Below are 27,893 nucleotides of genomic sequence, written 5' to 3' on the forward strand. Positions count from 1 at the left end.
AAAGTATAAGGCAGACATGAGCTAGCAAGACAACCAACGATGAACTTTAATCCCAGCTAGGGGACACCATACAAGCAGAAGCAAGTCACGTAGTCAGGTAAAGGCGAGATGACATTTCAAGGACACCAACTGCTAAGATTCACTCAGAGGGTCAGTCTCCATTGATTGGGACAATGAAAAGTTGCGATAATGATACTTTACACAAGATGATTCCGTCCCAACCCCAAAAGAAGGAACTAAAGCCCTACAATACATTGCTTGTCACTTCTTCAAGTGCGGGAAACATGCGTAGACATCTGACTTCGGGTGCTTAGCTTCGGCGTGTTCCCTACATTTCACCTCCGATGTGGTGCACATAAACGTCTGCATGCAAACCTTGCACTGCATAACACAGAGGAAAAGCACCCTCAGCCATCACCATTTATGCGTTTTTGGAAAGAAGAAAATAGATTACACATATAAGACGGTGAATCTATAAAGTAAGGCATATGAATAATTACATGGTTTCAGCCAAATAAAAAAAAAAAAAAAGAGGAGAAAAGTAATGACAACGGAATGTGAAAACATTAACAAGAAGATGTGTAATAAAGGTGACATGACAAACAAAATCCTCCCTGGCCTTGCTTTTGCAATTTTACCTCTAGATCTTCAAAGATCTATTTCATATATGAGATGAAGAATTATTAGATGGCAATTCTGGAGATTAAGATCAAAACTGCTATCCTACATGACCTAGACTCTCTAGTTATGACAAGGTACAATATCAATACCATAGTTGAAGAAAGGAGGGAAGTATTGAAAGAACAGTAGGTCAGTGATCGTGCTCCAACAGAGTGCTAAAGGGCAGGGAGAGTAGTGACCAATCCATTACAGCCAGTAACATAACAAAAGAGAGATGGCAGAAGCAAGCCCAAAAACTATATTAAATCTTTCCTCCCACAACAAGACACTCGTTGAATTGGATAATTTAAGTTTCTGTGTATAATAGTGCTGACACTTCCTACTGAGTAGGCAACCAACACAAAACTTTTTCTCTGACTCACTCATTCTCGGACTTTAGTTGCTCCGTTGAGGTCTATTCATTCCCCTTCTCGGAACTGAACTCCTTTTCATGCCCGAAGCACTTGGATCAAACAGCACAATCTACTGTACTACATGAACTAGTTTCTCTTTGCACAATCATGTTCAAACTCAGCATTTTATGCCATAGAAAGAAATCTTCCATTCATCCTGCCATCAACAGTCCCATCAATACATGTTCCTATGACAACAACATATACCCATCGATTGATTTGTACAATAGGATTTGTGTAATGGATTAAAAGAATTTTGATTTCTAGAACACTGAATTCTGGGTTGTACATGTGAGTGACTAGAGCTCAGCATGGCAAGGAGATGCGGATATTGATCAGCATAATTGACTTTCCGTTTTCTTTTATTATAATTATATATAGCATTAGAGGAGTCGTTAGGCTTTTCAACAAGTTGAATCCCTGATTCTCTATTCTAAGATGGATACCGGACATTGATGTAGCAAGAGTTCTCCTAACTCCGTTTCTCTTTATTAAGGGTGGACTACTCCTGTGGGCATCTTTTTGTTCATATACTGCAACTTGTTGGTGTTTCTTCAATGGATTCCTCTATCTTTATACTAAAGAGAAAAACTGAGTGGAATGATAAAAGTAACGACACTCTAAAATAGAATGATCATTAAGGGTCCAAGACTACGTGTTGTATCCTAGAGAGAGGGTGGCAGGATGACAGGAACACGAAGTGCATGCTCAGGAGGTTTCTCATCTCTTCCATGTAATCTTATAGACTCTCACAAAAATTATACAAGCCCCGGAAGAGATTCAAAATACCCAAATACAATAAGCTGTTCATCTCAGAAAACCAACCAAAAGGATCAAATTTTGCATCAAATGGCCAGAAAGACATCCAATTCTAACAAATGCAACTCACACATTTACAAGGTAAAATAATATAACCTTCCACAAAATAATTACATGCTAGAATTAAAGCCAGCATATTAGTTCATGGTATAAATCTCGAATCTGCAGGATCTATTTAACAAGATTTAATCTACCTACAAAAGGTAACAAGCACTAAATTTTGCAATTGAAGAACTAGGAAAAACAACAAGAACTCAAAACAGCATGGTAAGCAGCTCAGACATACACCTTAAACAAACATCAGTAAATAACAGACCACCTCCATCATTTCTTAAAAATACACCATCGCCATGTGAATAATTACAGTAGCAAAGGCCTAACCCAAATCTAAGGTCGAAGATCTCATACCAACACAACAAGTAATCACACAACTTACAGATCGTGACCAATGTTCACACAAGTTTCCAATGAATATCTAGTCCGCCAAGTCTCGGTTTTCAAGTCAACAATGTCCAATTAAATCAGACGCAGACAGAACAGACTGCGAGAGACGCAATAACATATCTTCAGGAAAGTACCTGTATGTTCATGGCCTTCTTGTTTGACTCAAGCTGGCTTCCTGCAAGTTCACCGGCAAAACATAATCAAGATCATGAAAGAAAGAGCTAGCCATGCAAAATCAGAACTCTCGCAGCAATGAATTCTAGATTCAAGAGTCAAAATCAGGCCGAAAACGGATTGTTTCCCCTCACGAGGATCTCAGATCGACACACCGCCGGAGCTCACGGGATGAAACTTCGACAACCTAAGTCTTTTACGGGAAAAAACAGTAAATGGAGCCGGAGCTCCACGAACCGGATACCTTTGGGAGCTTTATTCTTCTCCAGGTTCCTCTCGCGCGCCGTCTTTGCCTTCTGGCCATTGCCTCCTCCCATCGTCTCCCTCTCCCCAACCTCTCACCACCAACCACTCTCTCTCTCTCTCTCTCTCCCCCCCGATCGGGCGATGGCGAGGTTCGGAACCCTAATGGCGCTTGCAGCTCAATCAATGAGATGAGATCAGAATCAATCAGATAAATCGAAGGCGGATGGCGTGAAAAGAGAATGTTCTAGAACCTGGCTCTATTCATATTTTCCTACTTTTATATACGCGTATTTGTATAGACTGGGCTCCCGCCTTTACTGGGCCTCGGCCCAATGGGCTGATCAACTTAGAACAGATGTTGACGGGCAGTCAACTGCGGCTGTCTTCATATGGAAGACTGATCATGGTTCCCTACCAAAAAATGGACTTTTATCCATCAAAATAACAAGTACGTGACCCGACGCTTCGCGTGGAATCAAGTAAATTTAATTTATTAAAGATATTAATTTATTATCAAATATTATGTATATTAATCTTGCCAAAATTACCGATTTAATTTGAAAGGTTAATACAGAAAATGGGTATATTATTGTGTTGAGGAAAGAGAAATGGGAGAAAATGGGAAGACACTTCAGGAAAGATAAGAGAGAGAGAGAATTGTGGGAAGAGTTGACAGTTACAAAATAAGTTCAAATTATATATAATTACCCTTAAACTTTCACTCATGTAATGGTCGTTGATAAACTTTGCCATTCCTTTTTGGGTATTTTTGAATAAGAAAAGTTAAGACAACTAACTTCCTTCTCCAATTTTTTATAGAAGTAGTAGTAGAAGTACTAGTGATGATGACGATGACGATGATGTTGATGAAAATGATGACGATGATAATAATAACTGAACATAGTATTGAAGTGATATATTTGACATTTCAATTCAAGTGTTTATTATTTCAGTTAAAGTATTTAGTACTCTTTTTGTTTGTAATAGAATATACAAAGTACTAAATTTTGAAGCTTAGAAGTGTTGCTTGTCCTCTGACTAAGAGCATTATAGGAGATGGCAAAGGGACTAGCTTTTCGTTTGATAACTGGCATGAAAGGAGCCCGCTGCTGCATATGCTTCAAGGGAGGGAACCCGCTAGCACTGGAATTTCCTTGCAAGACAAAGTTGCTGTCATTATACATGGCAATGACTGGTTTTGGAGGAACTATAGAATCCCCATCATGAACACTATACGAGAAGGCACTTCAGGTATGTTTCCTGATGAAATAGAGCTGATAGGATCATTTGGTCAGCTGATGTAACTGGAAGGTTCACTGTTTCAAGTGCCTGGAATAGTATAAGGATGAAAGGAAGTAGAGTTTGCCGGTCTAAGTTTGCGTGGTTTAATCCCAGTATTCCTCGACACTGTTTTATTTCATGGCTAGCTATATGAAACGGGTTAGCTACAATGGATAGAGTAGTGAAGTGGAAGCCAAGAAGCAAGACCAATCGTGTGCTTTGTGAGACGGAAGAAGAGGATAGGAACCATCTATTTTTCTATTCTTTCTCGAAGCAGATTTGTCAAAAAATTCCGCAGCTAAATGATGTTAGAAAAGAAGTTGGAGACTGGCAATTTGAACTGGATTCTGCTGTTACGAATCTTCGAGGCAAGTCCTTAAGGGTTGTAATTAGTAAAATTGCCTGGCATGCCTTCATGTACGACCTGTGGAAAGCTCGAAATGAGAAGCTATTTCTGGACATTGCTCCTTCGCGCGAGGCTGTCTTGGCTGGTATTAAAATTCCTGTAAGAAGCAGGGTGATGGGAACGAAGATTTTATTAAGGAAAATTCAGAACAACTGGTTGCCGACGATTGAAAAAAGGGGAATCCTTCAGTAGGTTTTTTCCTTGTTCTGTATTCAAGCCTTGAAGCCTGGCTTTAGGTTTTGTTTTGATTTGATACACCAGATGGGCCTTTTTTCCTTGTTCTGTATTTGATGGACTAGGGTTTGGGTGTTTTATGGGGCATACTTAGCTACTAATCTCGGTTTTGGTGATGCATTTTGCGTTCAAGTTTAATAAAGAGCGCTGATTACGAATTGAAAAAGACAAAGCACTAAATACTTTAATTGAAGTACTAAACGCTTGTACTAATTACGAGTACTGCAACTATTAAAAACTTAAACTAAAATACTGAATACTTAAATTGAAAGTTTCTATTAAAAAAATGCTTGAATTAAAAATACCAAATGTGTCACTATGATTCGTTGTCACGGTGACAACTAGTGCAGTATCACATAAACAAGCACCATCGCTATTCTATGATGTAAGTTCAGACATAAGTAAGTTCGAATATCTATCTTTCACGCTCTAATATCTCTTCTATTGCATTCTTTCTATTTTTAACTACCTAGGAAAAAATTGCTACTTGTTCTTGTGTTCGATTAATACTTTTTTCTTCTCTTGCCAGTCCAAGTAAATAATCTATATTATCAGCTAATTCCTCCCTAAAATCATTTTTCAAGTCCTAACAAATGCAGCATGATCATCTTTATTTATATTATTGTTGCCCTTGTCTTTTTCATTCTCGATTATAATGATGATTTTATCATTATTTAAAAAAGTATACGAGATGCTCAATGAAACGAAAAACTATAAGATTTAAGACATTGAAGGTAATAAGAATGGAGCAAATAGCCATCAATGTCCCAGTAAAAACAAGTCAGTAAATTTATGCAGTCTCAGCCATCTAAAACAAATTGTTCGAAAAGTATTTGCAATATCCTGCGCGAAGAGGTAATCTAGCACACTGAAAAATTAGAAGAGCATGAGCTGAGCATCTCATCAACACAAATCACTATAAGCAACCCAGATTCGTCGAATAAAGCACGGGTCTTCTCAACACAGCTCGATTTCGACAGAAACACGGGACGGGCCTTATGTTTTCACTTGTGTCCATATGCGATTTACAGAACAGATTATGACATAAAAGAAAAATTATTTTTCTTCGTTAAATAACTCATTAGGATAATGCTCAGAGGACGAACGCCGTTGATTTCTTTTTCTCGTCCTGATTTTCCCGGGAACGTGCCTAGTAATGTGAATAATAACGTAAGGAGCTCTAGGGCCCGTGGAAACGTGTGTCCTGAGGCACCCAATAGCGTGTAGGGGAGCAGACGCCACGCGGACTCCTCTGGTTCTCTCATCCCCACAACAAAATGAGGGGAAAGAAAACAAAAGACAACATAAAAATTAAAATTTCAAAAAAATAATAATTAAAACACGAGTTAAGATGCAATTGAAAAGATGTTAGTGAACAAATATTATTTCCGAAATTTCAAACCGGATTGAAGCCGATGGTGTTAGAGCAAAGTGATATTCAAACGAGAATTAATCTTTATGGATCAATCAGGCGCAGTGACGCACGCTTTTGTATAAAAATTGAGGGGTTTCAGATTCGATATTCGTAGTGGAATTATTGATGTCCTATTATTAACTATTAAAACTTCTATTTTATCGTACAAAACTCATTTGTAACCGAGCAATATGGATCAAGCAGGCTGAGAACACTATGTGAAACGCCTCCAGGATGATCTCGATCAGTTTGGTCTATCATATCAAGTCCAATCCATTCCAATAATAGTTGAATTCATGTACTAAATTACCAGTAATCATCATACCCCGGGATGAGTTGGCAACTCTGGATTGGCCTACTTTCATGCCAAGTCAGCAGAATATGAGTCCCACTCACCCTCAGAAGCAACAAAAGACAATTTTGTTTTGGTTCCACGATTAATTTTTCCCCTCCACGTAAAATGATGCATGGCCCTAATGGGGCCTTACTCCTTAAACGCGAACCTCAAATCTCATTCGAAAGTCCACTGAACGCTCCCTCCTCCTTTTTCTCATTTCAATCATCAGTAGCCTTCGCCCCATTGAAGGAGGAGTTGTGACCATCGAGCTAAATGCTCAGACTCCATGTCCACTGCTCCTTACTAGTTCCCTGTGCCGAGCCAGTCAAGTTCGGTAGCATCGATGGTTCCTGGGTCGTTTGGAGTGGTAGATCCCGGAGACTGCTCCGAGGGGTACTGGCAAAGGCATTGAAGGACGAGACTGATGGTACTGGTGGAACCAGGGGCCTGCCCGGTAGGAGCTGGGACCCAGGGCTCGAGATTGAGGTCCCCTTCGAACAACGACCTGTAAGTCTAGATGCAGATTCTATAAATACTTGGTTGCCCTGCTTCTGCTTCATTGATCCCTGCAGAGGCTAAGTAGCTATGAGATGGTCAGGAATTTTGTTGGTAGTTGGTAATTAAATGATGCCGTCGTTCAGTTTTATAGGCCGATTCCATATTTCGCAATTGTTTCTGTATTAATCAAAGATGAAAGCAAGTTTAGCCGATATCACTGAATTGTTCTTTATTGGTGATTTAGTTGCATAAGTTTTTTTTTTTTTTTTTGATATGATTGGAAGACAATCTCTTTGAGGAGTCCCATTTGCTCTAATTTAGTCGGTCTATGGAACAGATTAATGAGTATTCCGCCCTAAAAGATGGTCCCCTGTGCTCGTGGGGCGACCTGGGAACTGGGGAGTTCTTTCTCCGCCTCGGAGGCCTCTGGCTCATGACTTTTACGGTTCTGGGAGTGCCAATAGCTGCTGCAAGCTTCAATCCTTCCAAAGTAACATGATGTTTGAGAACAACTGTCTTCATATCCTATATGTTTTCTTCAGTGGATTTCTTATCCTATATGTCAGAAATTTTCTAATGAGAAAGAACGGGTAGTTGTGTCTATGCAATTCTAAATTCTGATGTGCGGACAAGTTTTGTTGGTTTTGCAGGAACCACTGAGATTTGTGCTTGCTGCAGGCACGGGGACGCTTTTTCTCGTCTCCTTAATCGTCTTACGAATTTATCTGGTACAGTTTCCTCCTAGTGTCTACTGTTACATATCTTGCCTTATTACTTATTGATCAGTGATAGTTTGGTAGAGTATCATTCGAGATATTGAACAACAGGACAGATGTACCGAGGGAAGTTTTCTTTGTTGTCATTAAGGTTCTTAAGATGTCATTTATTATGGTCTCACAGGGATGGAGCTACATCGGTGATAGACTTCTGTCAGCAGTGATTCCATACGAAGAGAGTGGATGGTACGACGGGCAAATGTGGGTAAAGCCATCCGAGGTTAGTGTGCACAAAAGCGTGTCGAGTACCCATTTTTTGAAGGATTATATGCTTTGCTGCTGTGTCGTTCTGGACTTCACTGGAACCCCAATTAGATAAATCAGTAGATCTCCCACTAGATAACTAGTTAGGATAGGATATATATGCTCATGATCAAAATAGAATTCGCCGCCTCAACGTCTATGAGGTGAAAGCTATGTATCTATGATATATCTGTACGATAAATCAAATTAAGAAACGCTGAGTGCCTTTTTCAAATATAAAGACAGCCCCCTGTAGAGTTACGCCGGACATCGAGTGTGCACAAATGAAACTGCAAAATCACATATGATAAATGTGAAATATCCAGTTTCTCATCATGTTGACTATCAACTATCAAGATCTTCTACTATATGGAATCAGTTGTTACTGAGTAAAACGTGACGGTTACTTCAACTCTGGTTCTGCTTCCTAATACTCGTTTTTTGTAACGCGAAGGTCCTGGCTCGTGACAGATTGCTCGGCTCTTACAAGGTGAGAAAACGATCAACGATTGAAGCTTAGGAGCTTTAATAAATCCTTACACCAATCCAGAACGTTAACACAATATCCATCACTGCAGGTTAAACCGGTGGTGAAACTTCTGAAACGGACTCTCGTCGGGACAGGAGCATTGCTGGTTTCTGCTGTCATGCTATTCGTCTTTGCGACTCCAGTCGAGGATTTTATCAGAACTAGTTTCGCCTCAAAGGAGAGCACATCTGAAGTCGCAGCCTCAAAACCCAACTCAAAGCTCAATATAAGGTAACGCTCATGGAACAATGTCTTATAGAGCAGTAGCTGCTCATGCGGCTTAGGTTCCTTGTGATCCTCATCGTCCTCGGCTATGCTCCACAGGAAAGAGGAGTTACTTAGACTGCCAGTGGAGGTGAAGTCCGATGACGATCTTGCAGCAGCTGCTGCTGAAGCTGCCGATGGCAGGCCTGTTTACTGCCGAGACAGGTACTATCGCGCTTTAGCAGGTGGACAGTACTGCAAGTGGGAGGATCTTATCAAGTAAAGAATGCCATAAATTAACTTTCATACCGCTGTTGGAATTTTTGAAGATTTCACAGTTCAGTTGTATCAGTGGATCAAATCATTTACTCATAATTGTCGTTTTCATGACGTTTATTGTCTCAATGGAATGCATTCCATGCTGCTCTGAAAGAGTGCATACGTCGAATTTAAAGCGATTTCACATCAAAATTTTGCTCTTAAAGCATGGATTGGTCAAGGTAATCAAACGAGTGAGCTGAGGTGCCGGTGTGTCTCAATTGACCATGCCGACCAAGGGAGGAAGCCGGGGAAAGAACAGGAACACTCCGTCGAAAAATTGATGAACTGCAGACAAAGACAGTCCCGACCAACTCTTAGATCAGTGTGGGTTCGTATGATTTACTATTGTGATCGCCTGGAGAAAATTTTCCCGGAATTTAAGTGAGAACTTTCCTCTACTATTACTTTGACTACCAGGTCCGCCTGGCCTTGTATCATACTTTTCCCGAACTTTATCGTTTGGGAACACAAAGTTGAGCTGGAAGATCTCCATTCCTTCTCACTTGCTCGCCTGACTCGCAAAAGCCCTGCACAAGATTTGCAATGCGACAACCTCAGTGCTCGCTCGCTCTCAATCTCGATCAATTTTCTGCAGAGAGGGTCGGTTTCGAAGTGCATATCCATTCTTGCGGCAACTCCTGGACGTCTTTTGGTTTGGATCACCTGAGATATACATCACCTTTCTTGCATTGCATTCGAAGTTGTGCTGGATAGTTTTTGATGAAGCAGATAGGTCATTTTCTAATCTAAGTGGCTCTTTGTTTGATAAAATAAGGAGCCTCGACTCTTCTTTATGGTTTGACGACTCGATGTGTTGCTTTTGTTATGAATATCGATACGATTCTTGAATTAGGATTTGGCGAAGAGATCAAAGAGATACTGATGAACATTATCGGCTCCAGGCAGGATGGATCCATCGAGGGAAAGAGGCAGAATTTACTGCTATCTGCTACCTTGAATAAGAAAGTAAATCATCTTGCTATCATTAACTAAGAAAAGGATCGAAGTAACAACACTAATAATCTGCAATCACGTAGCTTAAGCCAATAGATTGCTAAACTCAAGTATCTTATAATTTATGAATTTCCTTTTAACTTTTACACGTGGGACAAAACCTTTATCTATTTACCTCCAACGCCCGCTCGAGGTAAATTTACACGTGGCACGTGACCATAACCACCCTCCCCCTCCCCTACCATCAGCATCCCTCACTGAGCTACAATAATCCAACTCGATTATGGGCCAGCTGCCACACTCGGGTAACGGACCCATTCGGTGCTCCGCACTGGACTGCGGGCGCTCATCTTACCACGAGCATATTGCTGCACTCGAACACGGGCCCGGCGTGGTGCAAACTCGCGCATATGCCCAACCTAACTCTGATACCTTTTGTTGAAAAATCCACAGGCCCATCAACAACAAAAAAACTTAAGCTAATAGGTTGTTAAAACCAAGTATATTATAAACTCATGTATTTCCATGTGGGACAAGTATGCTCGTGGTAAGACGAGAGCCCGAAGACCAGTGCAGAGCATTGAGTGTGCTCGTTACCTTTTCAACTCTGATACCATATGTTGGACCGGTCTTATGAGGGTTCGGACCTATCTACAACAAAACAGTTTAAACTAATAGGTTGCTAGACTCAACTATTTTATAAATCTATGAATCTCCTTTCAACTTTTTCACTTAGAACAACTTTGCCCATTTATCTCAAAAAAAAAAGCCACGTAGGCCCCAAGAATCCAATGTATATATAGTATCGAACACCTCAAGTCCTACTTGTCGACCTATAGTTTAAGAAAAATGATTTCATAATTAATTAAATTTTCCCCGTTATTCCTATTCCTTATTGTCTAACAAGCACTCCGATACAACTTCGTAGTCCTTGATGTCAGAGTTTCTACCGCACTCGGGGAAGCCTCCCCGATCTCCTCCCGCCTTGGATCAACTCTCCCTCTCAAATGCCATATGGAGATAGAGATATCCAATGACACAGAACATAAGCCTTCCTCTCATATAAGTATCCATGTGACTCGACGGGTCACATGCAAATATGATTTATCAATCGCAGAGATGTGGGATGAGATGTTAAGGAATCTTTTGGGGGGAAATAAAGGAAAAAGTTTGTCTACTTTCTCACGGTGACACAACATGGTACCATATCGATTGTCTACCCTGACCTCTTTAATGCCCATAGACTTTGTTTATAATGATTTTTATTTGAGTAAATAGGCAATTTGGTCCTTGAGATTGGGGTGTTACATCAACTGGATCCTTGACTTTTTTTTTACATCAATTTAGTCCCTTAATTTAAGAAGTTACATCAATTTGGTTCTTGACACATCAATTAGGTCCCTCAGTTGGGTCGAATACATCAATTTAGTCCTCAAGATTATGCGTTTACACCAATTAGGTCCTTTAGTACATCGGTTAGATCCTCGATCACATCAGTTGGGTCCCCATATAGTGAGCCAATTCGTAGGGGTAACGGCGTTTGGTAGCCATAAAATCTTTCGGGATCTAATTGATGTGCCATTGGGTAAGTGTGTAAATTTTTTAAATTTTTCTTTTTTCTATAAAAAATAGTGGAAGAACCCCGGTAGGGGCTCCTCGAGCTCCCCCCTCGTTCTTTCCTTCTTTTTTTGTTTTTTTTTAGGGGAGCTCCCACCAGAGGTCGTCCCCTCTGTCCCCCTATTTTTTCGCCAAACATTTCGACGACCTCCCCTAGGGGCAGGTTGCCGGCAGGGGAGCCCATAATGAAATTCCCCCACTATTTTGTTTTCCTTTTAAACAAAAAAAGGGGGCTCTTGGCCTTGACAAGCTCAAATATAGGTTCTCGAACCTAGGCAAGGGGTTTATAAGCCCCGGGCTCGTCGAGAGCCCCTAGATCGTAGAGAGAGAAAGCTTGGGGCACTAGGGGTCAGAGCTTTCTCTCTCTATGATCTAAGGGCTCCAGACTCTAGTTCGACTAGCCCGAGGCTCACGAGTCCCCTACCTGGGTCGGGAGCCCTAGGTGTGGTAGAAGAGGAGCCTTTGGTTCGCCGGAGAGGCTCTTGATCGTAGAGAGAGAAGGCTCAGGGAACTAGGGGTCAGAGCTTTCTCTCTCTAAGATCTAGGGGCTCCCGACCCCTGATTCGACAAGCCCGAGGCTCACGAGCCCCCAGCTTGGGTCGCGAGCCCCAGATGTGGTAGGAGAAGAGCCTCTGGTTCGTCAAAGCTCTAGCGAACCAAATGAGGAAGACAAATAGTAGTTTGTCTTTTTAAAAATAAAAAAATTTGTTTTAAATTTTTTTAAAATTAGATAAAGGACATATTTGATGTAATGTGTAACCAAATTGATGTAGCATTGTCTATGTTTTAACGGCGCTAGCAGCAATATTAGATGGAAATAATTTGAAGGACCAAATTGATGATATGGATCAAAGGACCAAATCGATTTATCATATAGACTAACATGATGCAAAATTTCAATTTGAGGGACCTTTACGATGTACAAAGGACCATACTGATGTAACTATGCAAACTAAAGGACCTAATTGATATGTCAAGGACCAAATTGATGCAACTTCCAAAACTAAGGGATCCAATTGATGTGAAAAAAAAGTTAAGGACCCTATTGACGTAACACTCCAATTTGAGGGATCAAATTGCCTATTTACTCTTTTTATTTTTATGTTCCGTTGATGTGTTGTTGAGGTTCCGGGCCAAAATCAAACATTAAAAAAAAGGATGTACGAACTTTGTAACTAAAATTTCTGTTTAGAGATCCATAGACCCAATAAAATCACTCATTAATTCAATTTGTCATATCAATATTCGAGTATTACTGCACTGGACTCCTTCCAAACATTTGCATCTATAAGTACCGTAATCCAATTTCATTCTTTTTTTTTTTTGGTCAGAAGAATGTCAGGGAATTTAATTGCTCTGACCTAAAGTTAATTGCAACAATACAGCTTAATTATGATCACCACTATCCCCAAATATAATTAGTTAGCGGGTTTAGTCAGCTAATGAAATTTGCCACGCTTTGTATCGAAAGGGGAAAGAAAACTGAAAAAGATCAGTAGAGCATAATTTTGTTCCTTCGTGAGGGATGAAAATCACGTGTAATCATCTCGACATTGAGTGGAAGTTTGCATCATTATCCGTTGCATCTCAAATCAATCTACTCGGGAAGTCCTCTTTTTTCTTCAACTCCTTCTCTTTTCTCCATCAAATTACATCTATTTTTAATCTATGAACTAAAATTAATTCAGTTCTGTTGTCGGCTTGACCATAGCCATAAATTCTTCCAGCAGCATATTGAGAGATTAAAATCACAATTCTAACTTAACTCTATCAACTACAAAACAAAATAACTCATACAAAGTCAAAGAGTGAGCCCCATTTATACCACTTTTTTTCACAACAAAACAACATAACTCATACAAAGTCAAAGGGTGGGTCCCATTTATACCACTCTTTTTCAAAATCAAAATCTGATTTTAAAATTCTATTATGAAACCAAACGCAGCATAATTATTGCTGTTGAGCAACATTCCCGTGATATTTTTCTTCAAACTCGTGGCCATGAATATACCATTGTTTGTTTCAGCTTTATCTGATCATAGTATAGAAATTGCTCGTATAGTACAATTATGAATTCATATATTCCCGACTTTATAGTTCTTCCAATTATTTTCTTTCTAATCTTCTATTTTTTGGTTTATAAAAAGGAAGATATATAAGTATAATACAATAAAATGGTCGAATAATGAAACGCTTAATTAATACATAATTATGCAAATATGATGCCATGTGGCATATGCAATAATTCTTATTGTTATTTTTCATAAGATAGGAGAAGAAAATATAAATATGAATAAATAATTTCATTAATAAGAATCAAGTCCATGTTCTTTTTCTTTTTTTTCTGCTTGTTTTTCAGTCATAATGGTGGTCCAAGTAAACTCCTTTTCTCATAACTCATATATACTCCAACTCGAAATCATTGTTGCTATATCAAAACCTCTTTCTCTTTTGCTCGTTTTGGTTAATCAACTAAAGCCCATGTCACAAACTAAAAGGCAGTCTAGTGTTTACTTAACCACCTACAGCATACGGAATCCATTTTAACACACTTACTTCAGCCGACATTACTTTATGGGACAAAATGCATGATCGGGTACGATTCTTCCCAGTGACCTATTAATTATTAACCATCATCATAGAGAGAAAAGATCCCTCAGAAAAGCCATTCTCTCTTCACGCCATTACTCATAAATGACCTAGCTACCTTCATTTTGGGATGAAAAGGGCATCTTTTATTCTCGAGGTGGGTCATGCAAGCAAGAAATTAAAATAGACATGTGCAAATTTATCCAAATTCGAATTATTTCAGAAACCATGCAAGAGAATACTCATTATTGGACCACCGGCACAGCCTATGGTCAGACTGACATGTTCGTGGGCTTGCAGGGTGTTCACGTGGACCGTGAGATTAGTCGGGCGAAGTCCAAGCACTCTCGTTATAAAAATAATAATAAATGAAACAAAATTTAAAGAAAAAGGAAAGAAACTAATGTGTATGGTATAGCTCAAGTGCATATTAATTTTTTTTTTCTAGATTAGTCCATATTACAAATTATTTTACATATATACCACGAGTACGTAGAATTTTCTTCATAGCATCAGAGATCTGTGCCCACTGCCATTGATGATACTGATATGAATCAAGTCATTGGCCATCATTTTAGTTTTCTAGCTCTTCACACTTATCGCTCTTATCTATATATATGAGATCGGAGATCCCATCGACCACAAATGTAGATTGAAGTTACCATATGTGTCTACGCAGGTAGAACATGCTCTCTGCTTTGCCATGCATGTATTTACGGTACACGATATAATTACGAGCATCATTGAATTGTTGTTTATATTTTTTTTTTTGGTAGATAATGGTTGTTTATATTTTAGATGCGTCGAGATAAGTTAGGGACGTGGAAACATATAAACAACGTGTACATACAAATTATAATTAGATGATATGGTCAAAGGGGAAGCAGATCGGACTAAAGAAGAGGAGTTAGTGGATGTATATGTCTCAGTCACCACTCATTATCTTGAGGCATCTTAGTCAACAAAAGAATTAATGAGGCGCATATTGTAGGTAGTTCTAAAATCAATGAACTTTTCAGAAGACCAAGTTCAATTTGAATCGTCCTATTCTCGGATCATACTCCGTATCCTAATTCCTAGCTATTAATGGAAGACCGTCCAATAACTTCTCAATCGTCCTCAATAGTTAATGCGCTTTGCTCATCATCACACCTTATGTGCACGATGATAAAGACGATCCGTGTTATATTCATGAGAGCGCGCGGTAGGGGGAAAAAAATCTACAATGATGATTGAGATATAAATTTGTTTGACGCGACATTGCAAAGACATTAATAGTCCCCCACTTTTTTTTTTTTCAATTTTAGTTCATGCTATCCATATATGCGTATACATATATACATATATATGCAAGTGGGACGCCAATATTTGGATGTATTCTGCGGTAATTCTATAACATATATACATGTATCGATGGTCTAATACAACTTTTGTCTTCTGGCCTTAGGGTGAAAAACAAAGAAAAAGGTACTTTGTTCACTCGTTTTTGACACTTTGTTCTGGTTGTAGATCAAACAGGCAAATTATATATATGCACATAATTTGTTCTCGTTGTAAATCAAACAGACAATTAGTATTATATATGAAATTTAAGACGGGTGAAACAAATATCATTGTTACATAGGCACACAAAAGTAATTAATACAGAGGGTTAACAACCTTAGAAAAGAAAAAGAAAAAGAAAAATTACAGGCCTCACGTGTTCAAAACTGATTGAGCCACGAGGTGTGTGATGCAGTGAAAAAATTATACATATGGTGAATGGACTTTATTAGCAGTGAATGGATTCGAAATTCATTAAGAACAACTCATAACAGTATGATCAAGTCAATGACTAAATATAATTACAAATAATAGAGTGAAAACTCCTTATCACCTTACCCAAAGAGGATTCCGAACTGAGACCCACTGGACAAACCCTAACAAATCAACGAGTTGATAGGGTTGATAAATGGACGAGCAATAATGTTCAAGTGCGCATATGTAGTTGGCAAGGCCTTCCACTTTCGTCAAATCCATGGCAGTCGAATAATTGGAAGTCACTATCCCTTTTTTTTTTTCCCTGTTAAACTGGAAGCATGCAGGTATAGCACAATGAAATAAAAATCTAAGGGATGTGGGTAATCTCACTGGATATCGAACCCGAAACCTCTTAGTTACCAGAAGAGATCATGCGTCACTGCGCTACATTTTAATAGTCTATATCTGTTTTTTTCGATGTGAATAATGGTATCCGAAAACCCAATCATACCCCGACTAATCCAGTCGAGTCGGGTCGGTTAGGTAATCCTTATCCGTTTTTTATTTTTTATTTTCCTGGTGAAACTCTATTCGTTCTCTTTGTTTACCAACGCCCTCTATCATTTGTTTCCATGTTAGTCATGGACGATCGATGTCGTACATCCAATGTAACATATGATTCATTTAGATTAATCGCTTTAATAAAACCAAGGTTAATTCTAATATGCATCGCCGTCTACAGAGAAATGATATTAGTTCACGAAAACAAGGGCGAATGTGTTAACTAATTATGAAGAACCTTTTTCAAGGACGTGGATGAACTAGGAGATGACTACTTTGGGTTGTGATGACGATCCTCGCTCCATCCGTGTATGTGTCTTAATCAAATTTCCCAGAATGATGGGCAAATTCTTCTCATTGATGCAAAGAAAGTTACACGGTATCATACACAAGGCTGTGGGAGAGTTTCCTACTGTGTGCTAATCTATTACCTAATATAGATACAATTACATAGAAAGAATATTGACATGCTATACATAAAATGATACAGATTGCCCAATCCCATAAATACAACTAATAGTCTTCGATTTTCTTTTCAGAAATCTTGTTATCTTTTGAACCAAACAAGTAAACTACAAGCCATGTGATGGATCAATTTAAGCACAAAGTATATACATATATTTGCGTGCGCGAGTCTATAGTCATACCATCATATGCACGTACCTAAATAAGTGAAGGAGATGCTTAAACAATTTGGTTCACTAGTTTGTGAGGCATGCGGATGGACATACGTGTAGGGGCCAACACATGCTGCATGCTCCAAAAATCCGCAGTATATATATTTTTAAAGCAAGCGGCCCTTTTCTTTTCTTTCCTTCTGTTTTCCTCCTCCTCCTTTTTTTTCCCTTCTTTACTTGGATAATTATCAAGAGAGGGGCCAGATTATATCTTAAACAGAAAAAGAAGATTAATCCACGGTGATACTTATCGTCAATCTCGACTTAGAGAAAAGATGTTTTGCATTCAGTTCTTGTTAATGGTGTTCGGCATTTCTCCTTATATTAAGTTTTTTTTCTCCATCATGTATCATACTACGATTAGGTTTGATTCTTCTCAATAAGACTATCCATACTCTTTTGTATTTAGTTTTTCATCTTCTTGTACTAGTCTCGTTTGGCTCCATTATAACAAAAACATATTAGAAAAGAAAAATTAAGAAGATGGTAGGTCTAATCTCTCTATTTATTTCTTTCTTTTTATATTAATAATTCTATATTATTATTGATTTTAGGTAAAGATCAATTAACAAATTAGTTATATAGTCGCAAATATCTGTCCGCACATGAAAGAGTATACTATATATAGTGCCGCCTTCCTATACACGGTGATACTTATCCTCAACCTCGACTTAGAAAAAAGATGTTTTGCATTTGGTTCTTGTTAATGGTGTTCGGCATTTCCCCTTACATTAAGTTTCTTTCTCAATACACATATTATACTATGATTTAGGTTCGATTCTTCCCAATAAGACTGCCCATACTCTTTTATATTTAGTTCATCATCTTCTTGTACTAGTCTCATTTGGCTCCTTCATAACGACACCAAAAACATTTTAGAAAGAAAAATTAAGAAGATGGTACGTCTAATCTCTCTATTTTTTATCTCTTTTTTTATATTGATAATTCTACATTATTATTGGATTTTAGGTAAAGATCAATTAACAAATTAGTTACATAGTCGCAAATATCTGTACGCACATGAAAGAGTATACTATATATAGTGCCGCCCTCCCATACATATTAAACAATTGGTTGTGTTCAGTCATGATAAGTATGATTAATTCGACTGATCTCAAATTGCATCCTATCACGACGACGGTCTTATATATCATAATAACTATATGATATTATATTAATTTTAATCATATAATATATATGTAGCTAGAGACCATCGTGTATGTATATATATATATATCCTCTCCCTACCAAGAATCTTCCAACAGCCTCGTCACACACATATGTTAATGCAACGATCAAGTATAGATCAATGTTTCGATTATATATAATAAGTAAATGATTAAATAGATAGTTAGATAATTAATCCACCGCAGTCACAGCGTATAGATGGGAAGTAGGCAGGAAATATAAAGGGATCGATCACATAGGAATGAGAATAATTATGGACTGTAGCATGTGGCTGGTAGGAAACCTAGTTGCTGTCTTATTTATGTCCAACCTACTTCGGACAAATGATCTCTTGAGCCATTTAATTTATCCTCTTTGAAACAACCTCAACATTATGTTTTATATAATCACGAGATGTGTATAACTGGTAAATTATTTGTAATTGATTTAATTGGACCGATTTATTTATAATGCAAGAGCTCGAAACAAACTGGAAGTAACTGTAACCGAGCCGCAAGCTGACACTCAAATTGCGTCTCATTATATTTATATATATATAAATTGGCTGTTTTCGAAGTACGCTGTGGAGAGTACGATTCGAATTCCGTATTCTTGCAACTGTGATTCATTTTTGTTTTATTTTTATTATATTTTTAATAAATTCATTTTACTTATAATATATTTTATTCGACTTTCGATAAATAAACGAACGAAAACAATAAGTGCATTCACATTACTATTTCATCCGATGAAGTAAATAATAACATTATAAAGTAATACGATGTTTAATGCTGAAGTAAATTATAATATTATAAAATAATATATTAATATATACATTTACTTAATGATGAAGTAAATAATATTAATATGCATGTTTATATTTTTATAAGTTTTACAACAAATTAATTTTCATGTCATTGTAAAATTGATTGGTAGCATACTCAATCAAGCGGGTGATTTTCTCGTATACTACGTACCACATTCTATCCTTCCAGAGCAAATGTTCGGATCTATTATGACATAGTCTTTTAGGATTTAGGGTAATATGGGTTCATAAGGATTCTATACTACCCATGCTGACATTTTTTTTCTATATATTTTATTGAAAAAATAATAAACTTTAATTGATTTTGTCGCATTTGCTTGGTTGAAAGTTAAGTAGTGTATAAATTTCAATTTTTTTTCCATAAATTACAAAATGTGTTGTTTTTTTGTTGCTTACCAAGCACATGTTAACTCTGACATTATTCAAGACGAAAGATTACTAACTTCATTAATTGCTTCAATTTAATTTTCACTGACTACAAAACATTAATTACCCTATTAATTTAAAAATAATTAATCTCGCATATTTTTTTCCCATTAACTATCCTATGCCACAATAAAAGATTTTTATAATAACATCATTAATGATCGTGCATGCACAAGCTATCACATTAATGTGTATATACATATGATCCTTTTCAAGTCAAATTTATTAATAATTCCACGTGTTTGAAACACAAGAAACTTCTTTGCATGTGGAACCTTCAAATATTACCGACTCTCAAGATTTTATAATTCGGCCTCCTAAAGGATAGTATATTTTTTGTAAGATACTTTCTTTGACGTTATATATAATTTTATTTACTTTTTGACGGTTTATAAACTTTCTCTTAGTAATCAAGGTGATAGAGATTATCTCATTTCTTGCATGACAAAGCCAGGAATTTAAATATTGGTCAAGATTCTGTTTTTTTCCTCATGGCTAGAAAATATTGGTCAAGATTCGGTTTCATATGATTCTAGGTTGACACATGTCTCATCGCCAAATATATAGGATGAAAAGAGAAGTGCAAATATGACCTGATTGACCTGGCTTAGGCTCGGCCGGCAGCATAAATAGTCCCCAGCGTTGGATCGGTTCGGAAAAAGATATATATATATATATATATAGTTAATTTAATACGCAAAAGGTCTTGGCATTACATCCAACCGAAAGAATAGAAAGAGCTCGATCGATGCGTTTATACAGTGCCAACCTATTGAAGACCACGGACCACCTTCTTTCTAAGAGGGGCATTAAGCATGTCAAAAAAGCAAAAGTGATGACATAATTAAATTGAGTTACCAACGGATATGTATGTATGTATACTTATATAGTAAACAATATAAATATATTATATTTCACAAGTCGGAATATTATAATAAAGAAGGGTTTGTGAACTTAGTTTAAATAAATAGAGAAATATAAGTAATTTCATTAGCAAAAATCAAATGTAAATTTTTTTAATTGTTAAGCGAGAATTTATGTCGCTATAATACATTTTCTTTCTCAACATTGATAATGTGATATTTTAACACATATTAGTTTTTTTTTCTGCTCAGCTTAACGTGTATTAGCTCAACGGTTGTTTAAACAGTTGCAATGATTGGAACCACGAAAGCTTAGGATAATTATCAATTAATTAATCTACGGTTTATATACAAGTCTTGACGGTTGATGAAGACATTTTCTTCCTTTTCCTCCTGCCTTCCCGCTTTTTGTCTACGATAAAGACCGACGGCTTCCAAGTATGTATAAATAAATATCGTATATATTTATATATATCCATTGTTTTATATATTATCCAAAACATCTTGATCGAGGAGATATATAAAGCGTTTTTTTGGAACTCACGTTTATATATGCTTAATTGTGAATCTTTATATATATTTTAATTTGAATTATTTCCATGGACCGGCTCAAGATTTATTGTTTGGTATGGTCATCACATGGTCTTCGCGAGCTGAGAGGATTATGAGATATAGCAGAACAAGTCCAAATTTTTCTGAGTTGCTTGAATTCTAATTGAAGGAATATATGCATATATTAATTTTACGCTGAATTAATGGATCTTGTTCGGGGCATAAGAGCGAGGAAATATATAAATACGATAAGTCCATCTGTTTGAGGATGTGTAATTAATATGTATGCACCTAAAGCTCAAATTATCAAAGCTCATAATTAATATGTAAGCACCTAAAGCTCATATATATATTTGATGATCTTTTTTTTGGGTGAAAAATATATTCACTTTTTTTCAATAAAATATAATCAACAATAATTACATAAATTTGTTCTCTTGTGTTAACAATTTTAAAATGACACACACAGATATATATATATATATATATATATATAATTATCCGTTGGAGGAAAACAAGGAAGAGTACGACCCGCGGGCTCCAACACTTCCATAATTGTAACAAGAAAAATCTTGCACATTAAAATATCAATTTAATTTATGTAACTCGCTTTCCAATGGTATGCATGTGATCGCCCTGGCCCCCAAATCCAATGGAAAAACAGTCTTTTTTTTCAATTGAAAAATAAGAAAGAGTTATCAAAAATAATATAATATAGTGATACATACTTGTAATAAATTTTAAGTTCGATATTGGAATGAAATAACTGATGTTCTTAGACCTTTCTTGTTAAAGAAAAAAAATATTATGATATAAAGTACAAAAGAACCTGACACTGCTGCTGCGTGTTACATTGGAACTCTCTCTCAACAGAAATTACTTAAATTAGTACTTACGTCACATTGTTTAATGGGAAGATATCTTTTGGGGAAACATACTCCTCGTCCGATAGTTGCAATTTCTATTTGATAAAACTCGAAGTACGTACCGAAATAAAAGTACGTAATAGCATGACCAATAAGATATATATAGATATGCGATTTAACTTCATATATAATTCAAAACGGGGAAGTGGAAAAAATTTCTTTATCTATTATAATATATACAATTTCAAACTTTCTAACCCTCAAGGGATTTTGCCCCGGTGATGGCCCCGTTTGAAATTTGAAACTGATTTTAGAATCGTGATTTTGATTTTAACTCTACCCACTAAACAAAAAAAATACACGTTTTCCAAGTCAAATTTATAATACCATCTCATTTGTCTTTTTCTACAATCAAAATCAAAATCAAAATCAAAATCAAAGTTACTTTAACTTTAAAATCAAACGCCCCCTAAATGGTTATTATCACAAAACTACTCTGATTTAGATTTACTTAGAATCACTTAGAAATTCAGGTGAATAAAAAGAACAACTTAGAAATTATATATCAAGTTAAATATTTTTAAGCTGCACTTAAATGGCTTCTTTGTAATTCATCCAAGAAGGTTAATAATCGAGTCGCAAGTTGTTATGAGAACCACCTGATTCGTACAAAAGAAAATACAGATTTTATTATGATGAAAAATAAAACGATAATAGAATTTCCCCGTGAGAATATCTATTGCCAATATTTATAATTTTTATAAATTAATAATGTAGTTAAAATATTTTTTTTTTCCTTAAAAAAAGTTGGTTGGCGGGTGGAACCTCCAGAAAAGATAACCCCCACCAACCCAAGTTTTTCTTTCGTAAGTAGAGACACATACCCGTGAACTAGAAGGGCTCGCAAAGTTCAAGATTTTCCAATTATTTTTTCTTTTCTGTCTCCACATTTTGACCTATTTATCTTGAAATTATAATTGCAAAAATATGTATCATGCTGAGCTTGCACATTCGGTAAAAATTTGTGATAAGGATGGATGATTGTCATAAGCTATAATTGATACAGTTGGGCTCGTACACAATACCATATGGAGGGCTTGATTTTTCTTGGAAGGGAAAGACGAGGCAGTCGTGAATTCTCCATAGTCGTTTTGCACAACTCTCCATCAAAGTCTAAATTGATTAAAAATAGTGTATTACGTCCATAAGATTAGTGAAGATCATATCTCAAGTTTTGATTGAGATTTAAATCTATTTGTAAATTAATAATTCGCATTAGTCTCCTACCCTCATAAATGTAACACCATGGGCCTTCATTATATTAATCAACCTATTAATGTAATTTATATGTTGATAATTAAGATATAGACATGTAAATTGTCGACATACCCAAATAGTTCATTGAATGTAAAACCCGTGCAATGCGTAGACATAATTAATCAGTTATATCGAATATCTCTTAGTGGTGAGTCGAGAATGGCTGTTATGACACTGAATGTATTTTATTTTTTATTGTTATTATTACTTTTTCAATTTTAGATCTCTCTCATCACTCAAAAACACAACGGTTGGATTTCACTCGGTGAATGTGCGTGGTAGTTGGGGAAAGAAGAAAATCTTCCCAACGGTTGTATTGAATCGAGGAAGGATGATGAAGGATTGATTTGAGTTCAGTTTCGTCTTAGTCATCGTCAGCGTCTTCTTCCACCGCCGGTTCCTCGCCCTGATCTCTCTCTCTCTCTCTCTCCATTTCCTTTATCCTTAGCTTTTGTCAGTTCAGTCGGGATGGGGTTCTCTTCTCCTCCCACTAGTTAAAGCTTCTGTTACATTTCTTTTCCTTTTCCTGCAAAAAGAGGGAAGAAAGCAACCAAAGCTCATCAGCAAAAACCGCCATTACTCAATTCCCACTACCTCCCTCCCTCCCTCCCTCCCTTCCCTCATCAACAAATCCAGTGAGAGTGTGAAACAGAGCAGAAACAGGGCTCGAAGCGGGAAGGAAGCAGAGAGGAAGAAAGAACGAACTCCACCCTTTGGATTAAAGCCGGCTACCACACGTGATCAAAGCTCCAGCTATTAATCTAAATCTACATCATTATTTCCCTCTCTCCCTCCCTCTCTCTCTCTCTCTCTCTCATCGTCGAGCTTGCCGTAAGCTGTTCCTTTTTTGTCATAACGCAATCATTCATCCCCCGAACCCGACAACAACCCACCCTCTTCCTCCCATTCTAATATCTCCGTATCATTTTACACTAGCTTCCCCATATATATATATATGTATATATAGACAGCCCCTCGCTCTGCTCTGTATCCATCCATCGCTCTCATTGAAGTTCGAGCTCCTCCATTAAACAGTGAACCCAGAGAGGAGTAGTCCAATCATGGCGAAGACGGGGGCCTATCTGGTGCCCGTTCTCTTGGGCTTCCTCCTTGTGGGGCCCCTCAGCGTGTCCTCCGCCGCCGCTACGGAGACGGGGGATAATGGCGAGACCACCCGGCGGACCTACATTGTACACGTGGCGGAGTCCCAGATGCCCCGGGCCTTCCAGCACCACGAGCACTGGTACGACGCCAACCTCAGATCTGTCTCCGACACGGCCGAGATGATCTACACCTACTCCACCGCCATCCACGGGTTCGCCACCCGGCTCACCGCGGCGGAGGCCGAGTCCCTCGCGGCCCGGCCCGGGATCCTGTCTGTCCTCCCCGAGCAGCGGTACGAGCTCCACACGACCAGGACTCCTGAGTTCCTCGGACTGGGTGATAACTCGAAACTGCTTCCGGAGGCCGATTCGGAGGCGGACGTCGTCGTGGGGGTTCTGGACACTGGAATTTGGCCCGAGAGGAAGAGCTACAGCGATGCTGACATGGGGGACGGACCGTCCTGGTGGAAGGGTGAATGCGAGGCCGGGGCAAACTTCTCTACTGCAAATTGCAACCGGAAACTGATCGGAGCAAGGTTTCTTGCGAAAGGATACGAGGCCGCGGTGGGCCCGATCGACTGGTCCAACGAGTCCAAGTCCCCGAGGGACGATGACGGCCACGGGACGCACACCTCCTCCACGGCGGCTGGCTCCGAGGTGGAAGGCGCAAACCTATTTGGGTATGCCCAGGGGACGGCCCGTGGGATGGCCAAGAAGGCTCGGTTAGCCGTCTACAAAGTTTGCTGGAAGAATGGTTGCTTTAGCTCCGATATTCTCGCTGCCATGGACAAGGCTATTACCGACGGTGTAAATGTACTCTCCCTGTCCCTTGGAGGCGGCTCCCCTGACTTTTACCGTGATAGCATAGCAATTGGGGCCTTTGCCGCTGCCGAGAAAGGAATCCTTGTCTCATGCTCTGCCGGGAATTCGGGGCCGACACCAGGATCACTGTCCAATGTTGCACCGTGGATCACCACTGTCGGGGCGGGCACGATCGATCGAGATTTCCCTGCATATGTCAGCCTTGGAAACGGGAAGAACTACTCCGGCGTGTCACTCTACAGCGGCAGCCCCTTGCCCAAGACTCTACTGCCCTTCGTCTACGCCGGCAATGTAAGCAACGCCACCAACGGGAACCTCTGTATGGTGGGGACTCTCGACTCGAATAAGGTTGCCGGGAAGATCGTCTTGTGCGATCGAGGAATGAATTCTCGGGTCCAGAAGGGCCTGGTCGTGAAGCAGGCTGGTGGCGCCGGGATGGTGCTCGCCAACACGGACGAAAATGGTGAAGAGCTGGTGGCGGACGCGCACTTGTTACCTGCCTCTGCGGTGGGCGCAAAGAACGGGGACGAAATAAGGAAATATGTGTTCACAGATTCGAATCCGACCGCAACGATTTTCTTTGAAGGGACCAAGGTTGGGATCCAGCCGGCCCCAGTGGTGGCAGCATTCAGCTCGAGGGGCCCAAGCACGGTCGCTCCCGGCATTCTCAAGCCGGACCTGATAGCTCCGGGTGTCAACATCTTAGCCGGTTGGACCGGCGCAGTGGGCCCCACGGGGCTTTCTGTCGATGACCGCCATGTCGAGTTCAACATTATCTCGGGGACGTCCATGTCTTGTCCCCACGTGAGCGGTCTGGCTGCTCTCGTCAAATCCAGACACTCGGATTGGAGTCCGGCCGTTATCCGCTCCGCCCTCATGACCACCGCATACTCAACCTACAAGGATGGCAAGATGCTGATGGATGTGGCGACAGGGGAGACCGCCACGCCATTCGATTACGGGGCCGGCCACGTGGACCCCATATCTGCCTTAAACCCGGGGCTCGTCTACGACCTCACAGCTGCCGACTACCTCGACTTCCTCTGCGCGCTCAACTACACGGCCTCACAGATCAACCTAGTGGCTCGAAGGAACTTCACGTGCGATCCCAGCAAGAAGTACAGCATTCTTGACCTAAACTATCCTTCCTTTGCGGCGACATTCGACACCACAGGGACGGGCGGAAGCGGGGGCAATGTGGTGAAGTTCACGAGGACAGTTACCAGTGTGAGCGGGGCGGGAACTTACAAGGTCTCGATCTCAACAGACTCGAAGGCAGTCAAGGTGTCTGTGGACCCCAGCACACTGAGCTTCAGCGCTGCAAATGAGAAGAAGAGCTATGCTGTTACCGTGACATGGAGCTCGGCAACTCCTGGAAAGAACAGCTTCGGGAAGCTCGTGTGGTCGGACGGGGATCATACGGTCGGGAGTCCCATGGCCTTTACTTGGACTTAGCAATTGGATGGACGATCGACGGGGGAAATTGGGTTTCAATCAAATGTTGTTATTCACTCACTCGAAGAGGGGTGGGATAAATTATTGGTAAATCATGGGATCTTCTGGGAATAATGTGTTTTGATGAACAATCCTTACGGACAACAAACAACATGAATATCAGAATGCTCATAGGATGTCTTTTCTTTCTTTTGAATCCCGATTATGTCTCTATTACCATTTCGGCGTGTATAGATGATTATAATGTTGATCGGATAGGATGATTATGAAAGGAAATGAAATATGCACGCGTTGTTAAGTCTATCAGTATGATCAAATCACTAGATTTTCACTTCGGTCCGTCTATCTTCTGATACATGCGGACATTGATTCTAGTCCAAGATCCTCTGCTTGCAGAGCAGAATTGGGCTTGAAATTTGGACGAGGGCAGTCGAATTGTGCTTGTGCTTGGAGAGGTGTTAGGAGCTTGAACGAGGATAGTCAGTCAGGCAAAAAATTGGATCCGCTGCAATTTATTCTGGGCAAGTAATGAGCAACTCGAGTACAACTCCTTGACTCGGGACCTCGACTCGAGCTTGGATCAGCAATAAGACCGAATTGAATCCGAGTTTATACCGAACCGATCTTGAATACCTCGTGAGCCAGAAATTCACTTCACCTCCCTAGCTACTAAGACAGACGATCATCACAAGCAAATTTCACTTGCCGTAGGTGGGGGCGCTGAAAACGAGGAGGACGTGCCACGTGGAGCCATGACTATAAAAGACTGCCACGTCCCCTTCCACGTGTCAAGCAAGTAGTCAAGAGTGAGAGATATATATTCAACGACGTAGGTACAACGTCAATCGGCCGAAGCAACGGATAGTCATCAACGACTACCACGACAAATGGAACCCGACAAGCAGCAGCAACGGCAGCAGGGGATGGAGAGAAGGGCCGGAGGAGGTGGCGACGCAGCGAGGAGCGCAGAGGTGCGGCTTCCTACGGAGGAAAGCCCGTACACCAAGTACGATGATTTGGAGGACTACAAGCGCAAGGGCTACGGGACGGAGGGCCACCAGGAGCCGAAAGCTGGCCGGGGTGCCGGGGCCACTGATGCCCCCACCCTCTCTGGCGGGGCCGTCTCTTCCGATTCCGGTGTCCCCGCTGCCGAGGATGCTCACCGCCATTCAGCGCCCAAATAGTTGGCTTTGCTATATGTTATCCCTATAAAAACAGTCGAGTTCTTTCGATGTGACTGTATCAAAAATGTAACACTACATGCTCATGACAATATCGAAGATAGGGGAGTTACTATTTCATTGAAAGTTATTCGATCTATTTAAAGAATTACCGTATTGATTCTGTTCGGATATCGAC

General features: G+C 39.4%; 4 protein-coding genes across 4 annotated transcripts; 3 read left to right on the plus strand and 1 right to left on the minus strand.

The window, feature by feature from the left end:
- Nucleotides 1-28: 28 nt before the first annotated feature.
- On the minus strand, nt 29-2,985 carry LOC116198603 (uncharacterized protein At2g23090-like). Its single transcript, XM_031528786.1, has 3 exons — nt 2,755-2,985; nt 2,471-2,511; nt 29-381 (listed from the first exon to the last, which is right to left on the minus strand). The coding sequence occupies exons 1-3, from the start codon at nt 2,825-2,827 to the stop codon at nt 262-264; spliced, it is 234 nt and encodes a 77-aa protein (XP_031384646.1). The 5' UTR covers nt 2,828-2,985; the 3' UTR covers nt 29-261.
- Nucleotides 2,986-6,563: 3,578 nt separating this feature from the next.
- On the plus strand, nt 6,564-9,132 carry LOC116201782 (protein CONSERVED IN THE GREEN LINEAGE AND DIATOMS 27, chloroplastic). Its single transcript, XM_031533188.1, has 7 exons — nt 6,564-6,935; nt 7,264-7,416; nt 7,577-7,654; nt 7,827-7,922; nt 8,400-8,435; nt 8,524-8,705; nt 8,799-9,132. Exons 1-7 carry the CDS (start codon nt 6,702-6,704, stop codon nt 8,959-8,961), a joined length of 942 nt encoding a protein of 313 aa, XP_031389048.1. The 5' UTR covers nt 6,564-6,701; the 3' UTR covers nt 8,962-9,132.
- Nucleotides 9,133-23,477: 14,345 nt separating this feature from the next.
- On the plus strand, nt 23,478-26,837 carry LOC116199782 (subtilisin-like protease SBT1.7). The gene has a single exon (XM_031530271.1). It carries the CDS (start codon nt 24,216-24,218, stop codon nt 26,532-26,534), a length of 2,319 nt encoding a protein of 772 aa, XP_031386131.1. The 5' UTR covers nt 23,478-24,215; the 3' UTR covers nt 26,535-26,837.
- A 524-nt stretch (nt 26,838-27,361) lies between these two features.
- Nucleotides 27,362-27,854, plus strand: LOC116199783. The gene has a single exon (XM_031530272.1). It carries the CDS (start codon nt 27,422-27,424, stop codon nt 27,716-27,718), a length of 297 nt encoding a protein of 98 aa, XP_031386132.1. The 5' UTR covers nt 27,362-27,421; the 3' UTR covers nt 27,719-27,854.
- Nucleotides 27,855-27,893: the final 39 nt, after the last annotated feature.

This window comes from Punica granatum, chromosome 3, assembly GCF_007655135.1.
Source record: "Punica granatum isolate Tunisia-2019 chromosome 3, ASM765513v2, whole genome shotgun sequence".
Classification (NCBI taxonomy): domain Eukaryota; kingdom Viridiplantae; phylum Streptophyta; class Magnoliopsida; order Myrtales; family Lythraceae; genus Punica; species Punica granatum.

Coding starts and splice junctions, on each gene's coding strand:
- LOC116201782 (XM_031533188.1), top strand. CDS start 6,702: ATGCTCAGACTCCATGTCCACTGCTCCTTACTAGTTCCCTGTGCCGAG. Junction 6,936..7,263: donor TCCCCTTCGAACAACGACCT/GTAAGTCTAGAT, acceptor TCTATGGAACAG/ATTAATGAGTATTCCGCCCT. Junction 7,417..7,576: donor CAAGCTTCAATCCTTCCAAA/GTAACATGATGT, acceptor TTGGTTTTGCAG/GAACCACTGAGATTTGTGCT.
- LOC116199782 (XM_031530271.1), top strand. CDS start 24,216: ATGGCGAAGACGGGGGCCTATCTGGTGCCCGTTCTCTTGGGCTTCCTC.
- LOC116198603 (XM_031528786.1), bottom strand. CDS start 2,827: ATGGGAGGAGGCAATGGCCAGAAGGCAAAGACGGCGCGCGAGAGGAAC. Junction 2,512..2,754: donor GAAGAATAAAGCTCCCAAAG/GTATCCGGTTCG, acceptor GTGAACTTGCAG/GAAGCCAGCTTGAGTCAAAC. Junction 382..2,470: donor AGAAGGCCATGAACATACAG/GTACTTTCCTGA, acceptor TGTGTTATGCAG/TGCAAGGTTTGCATGCAGAC.
- LOC116199783 (XM_031530272.1), top strand. CDS start 27,422: ATGGAACCCGACAAGCAGCAGCAACGGCAGCAGGGGATGGAGAGAAGG.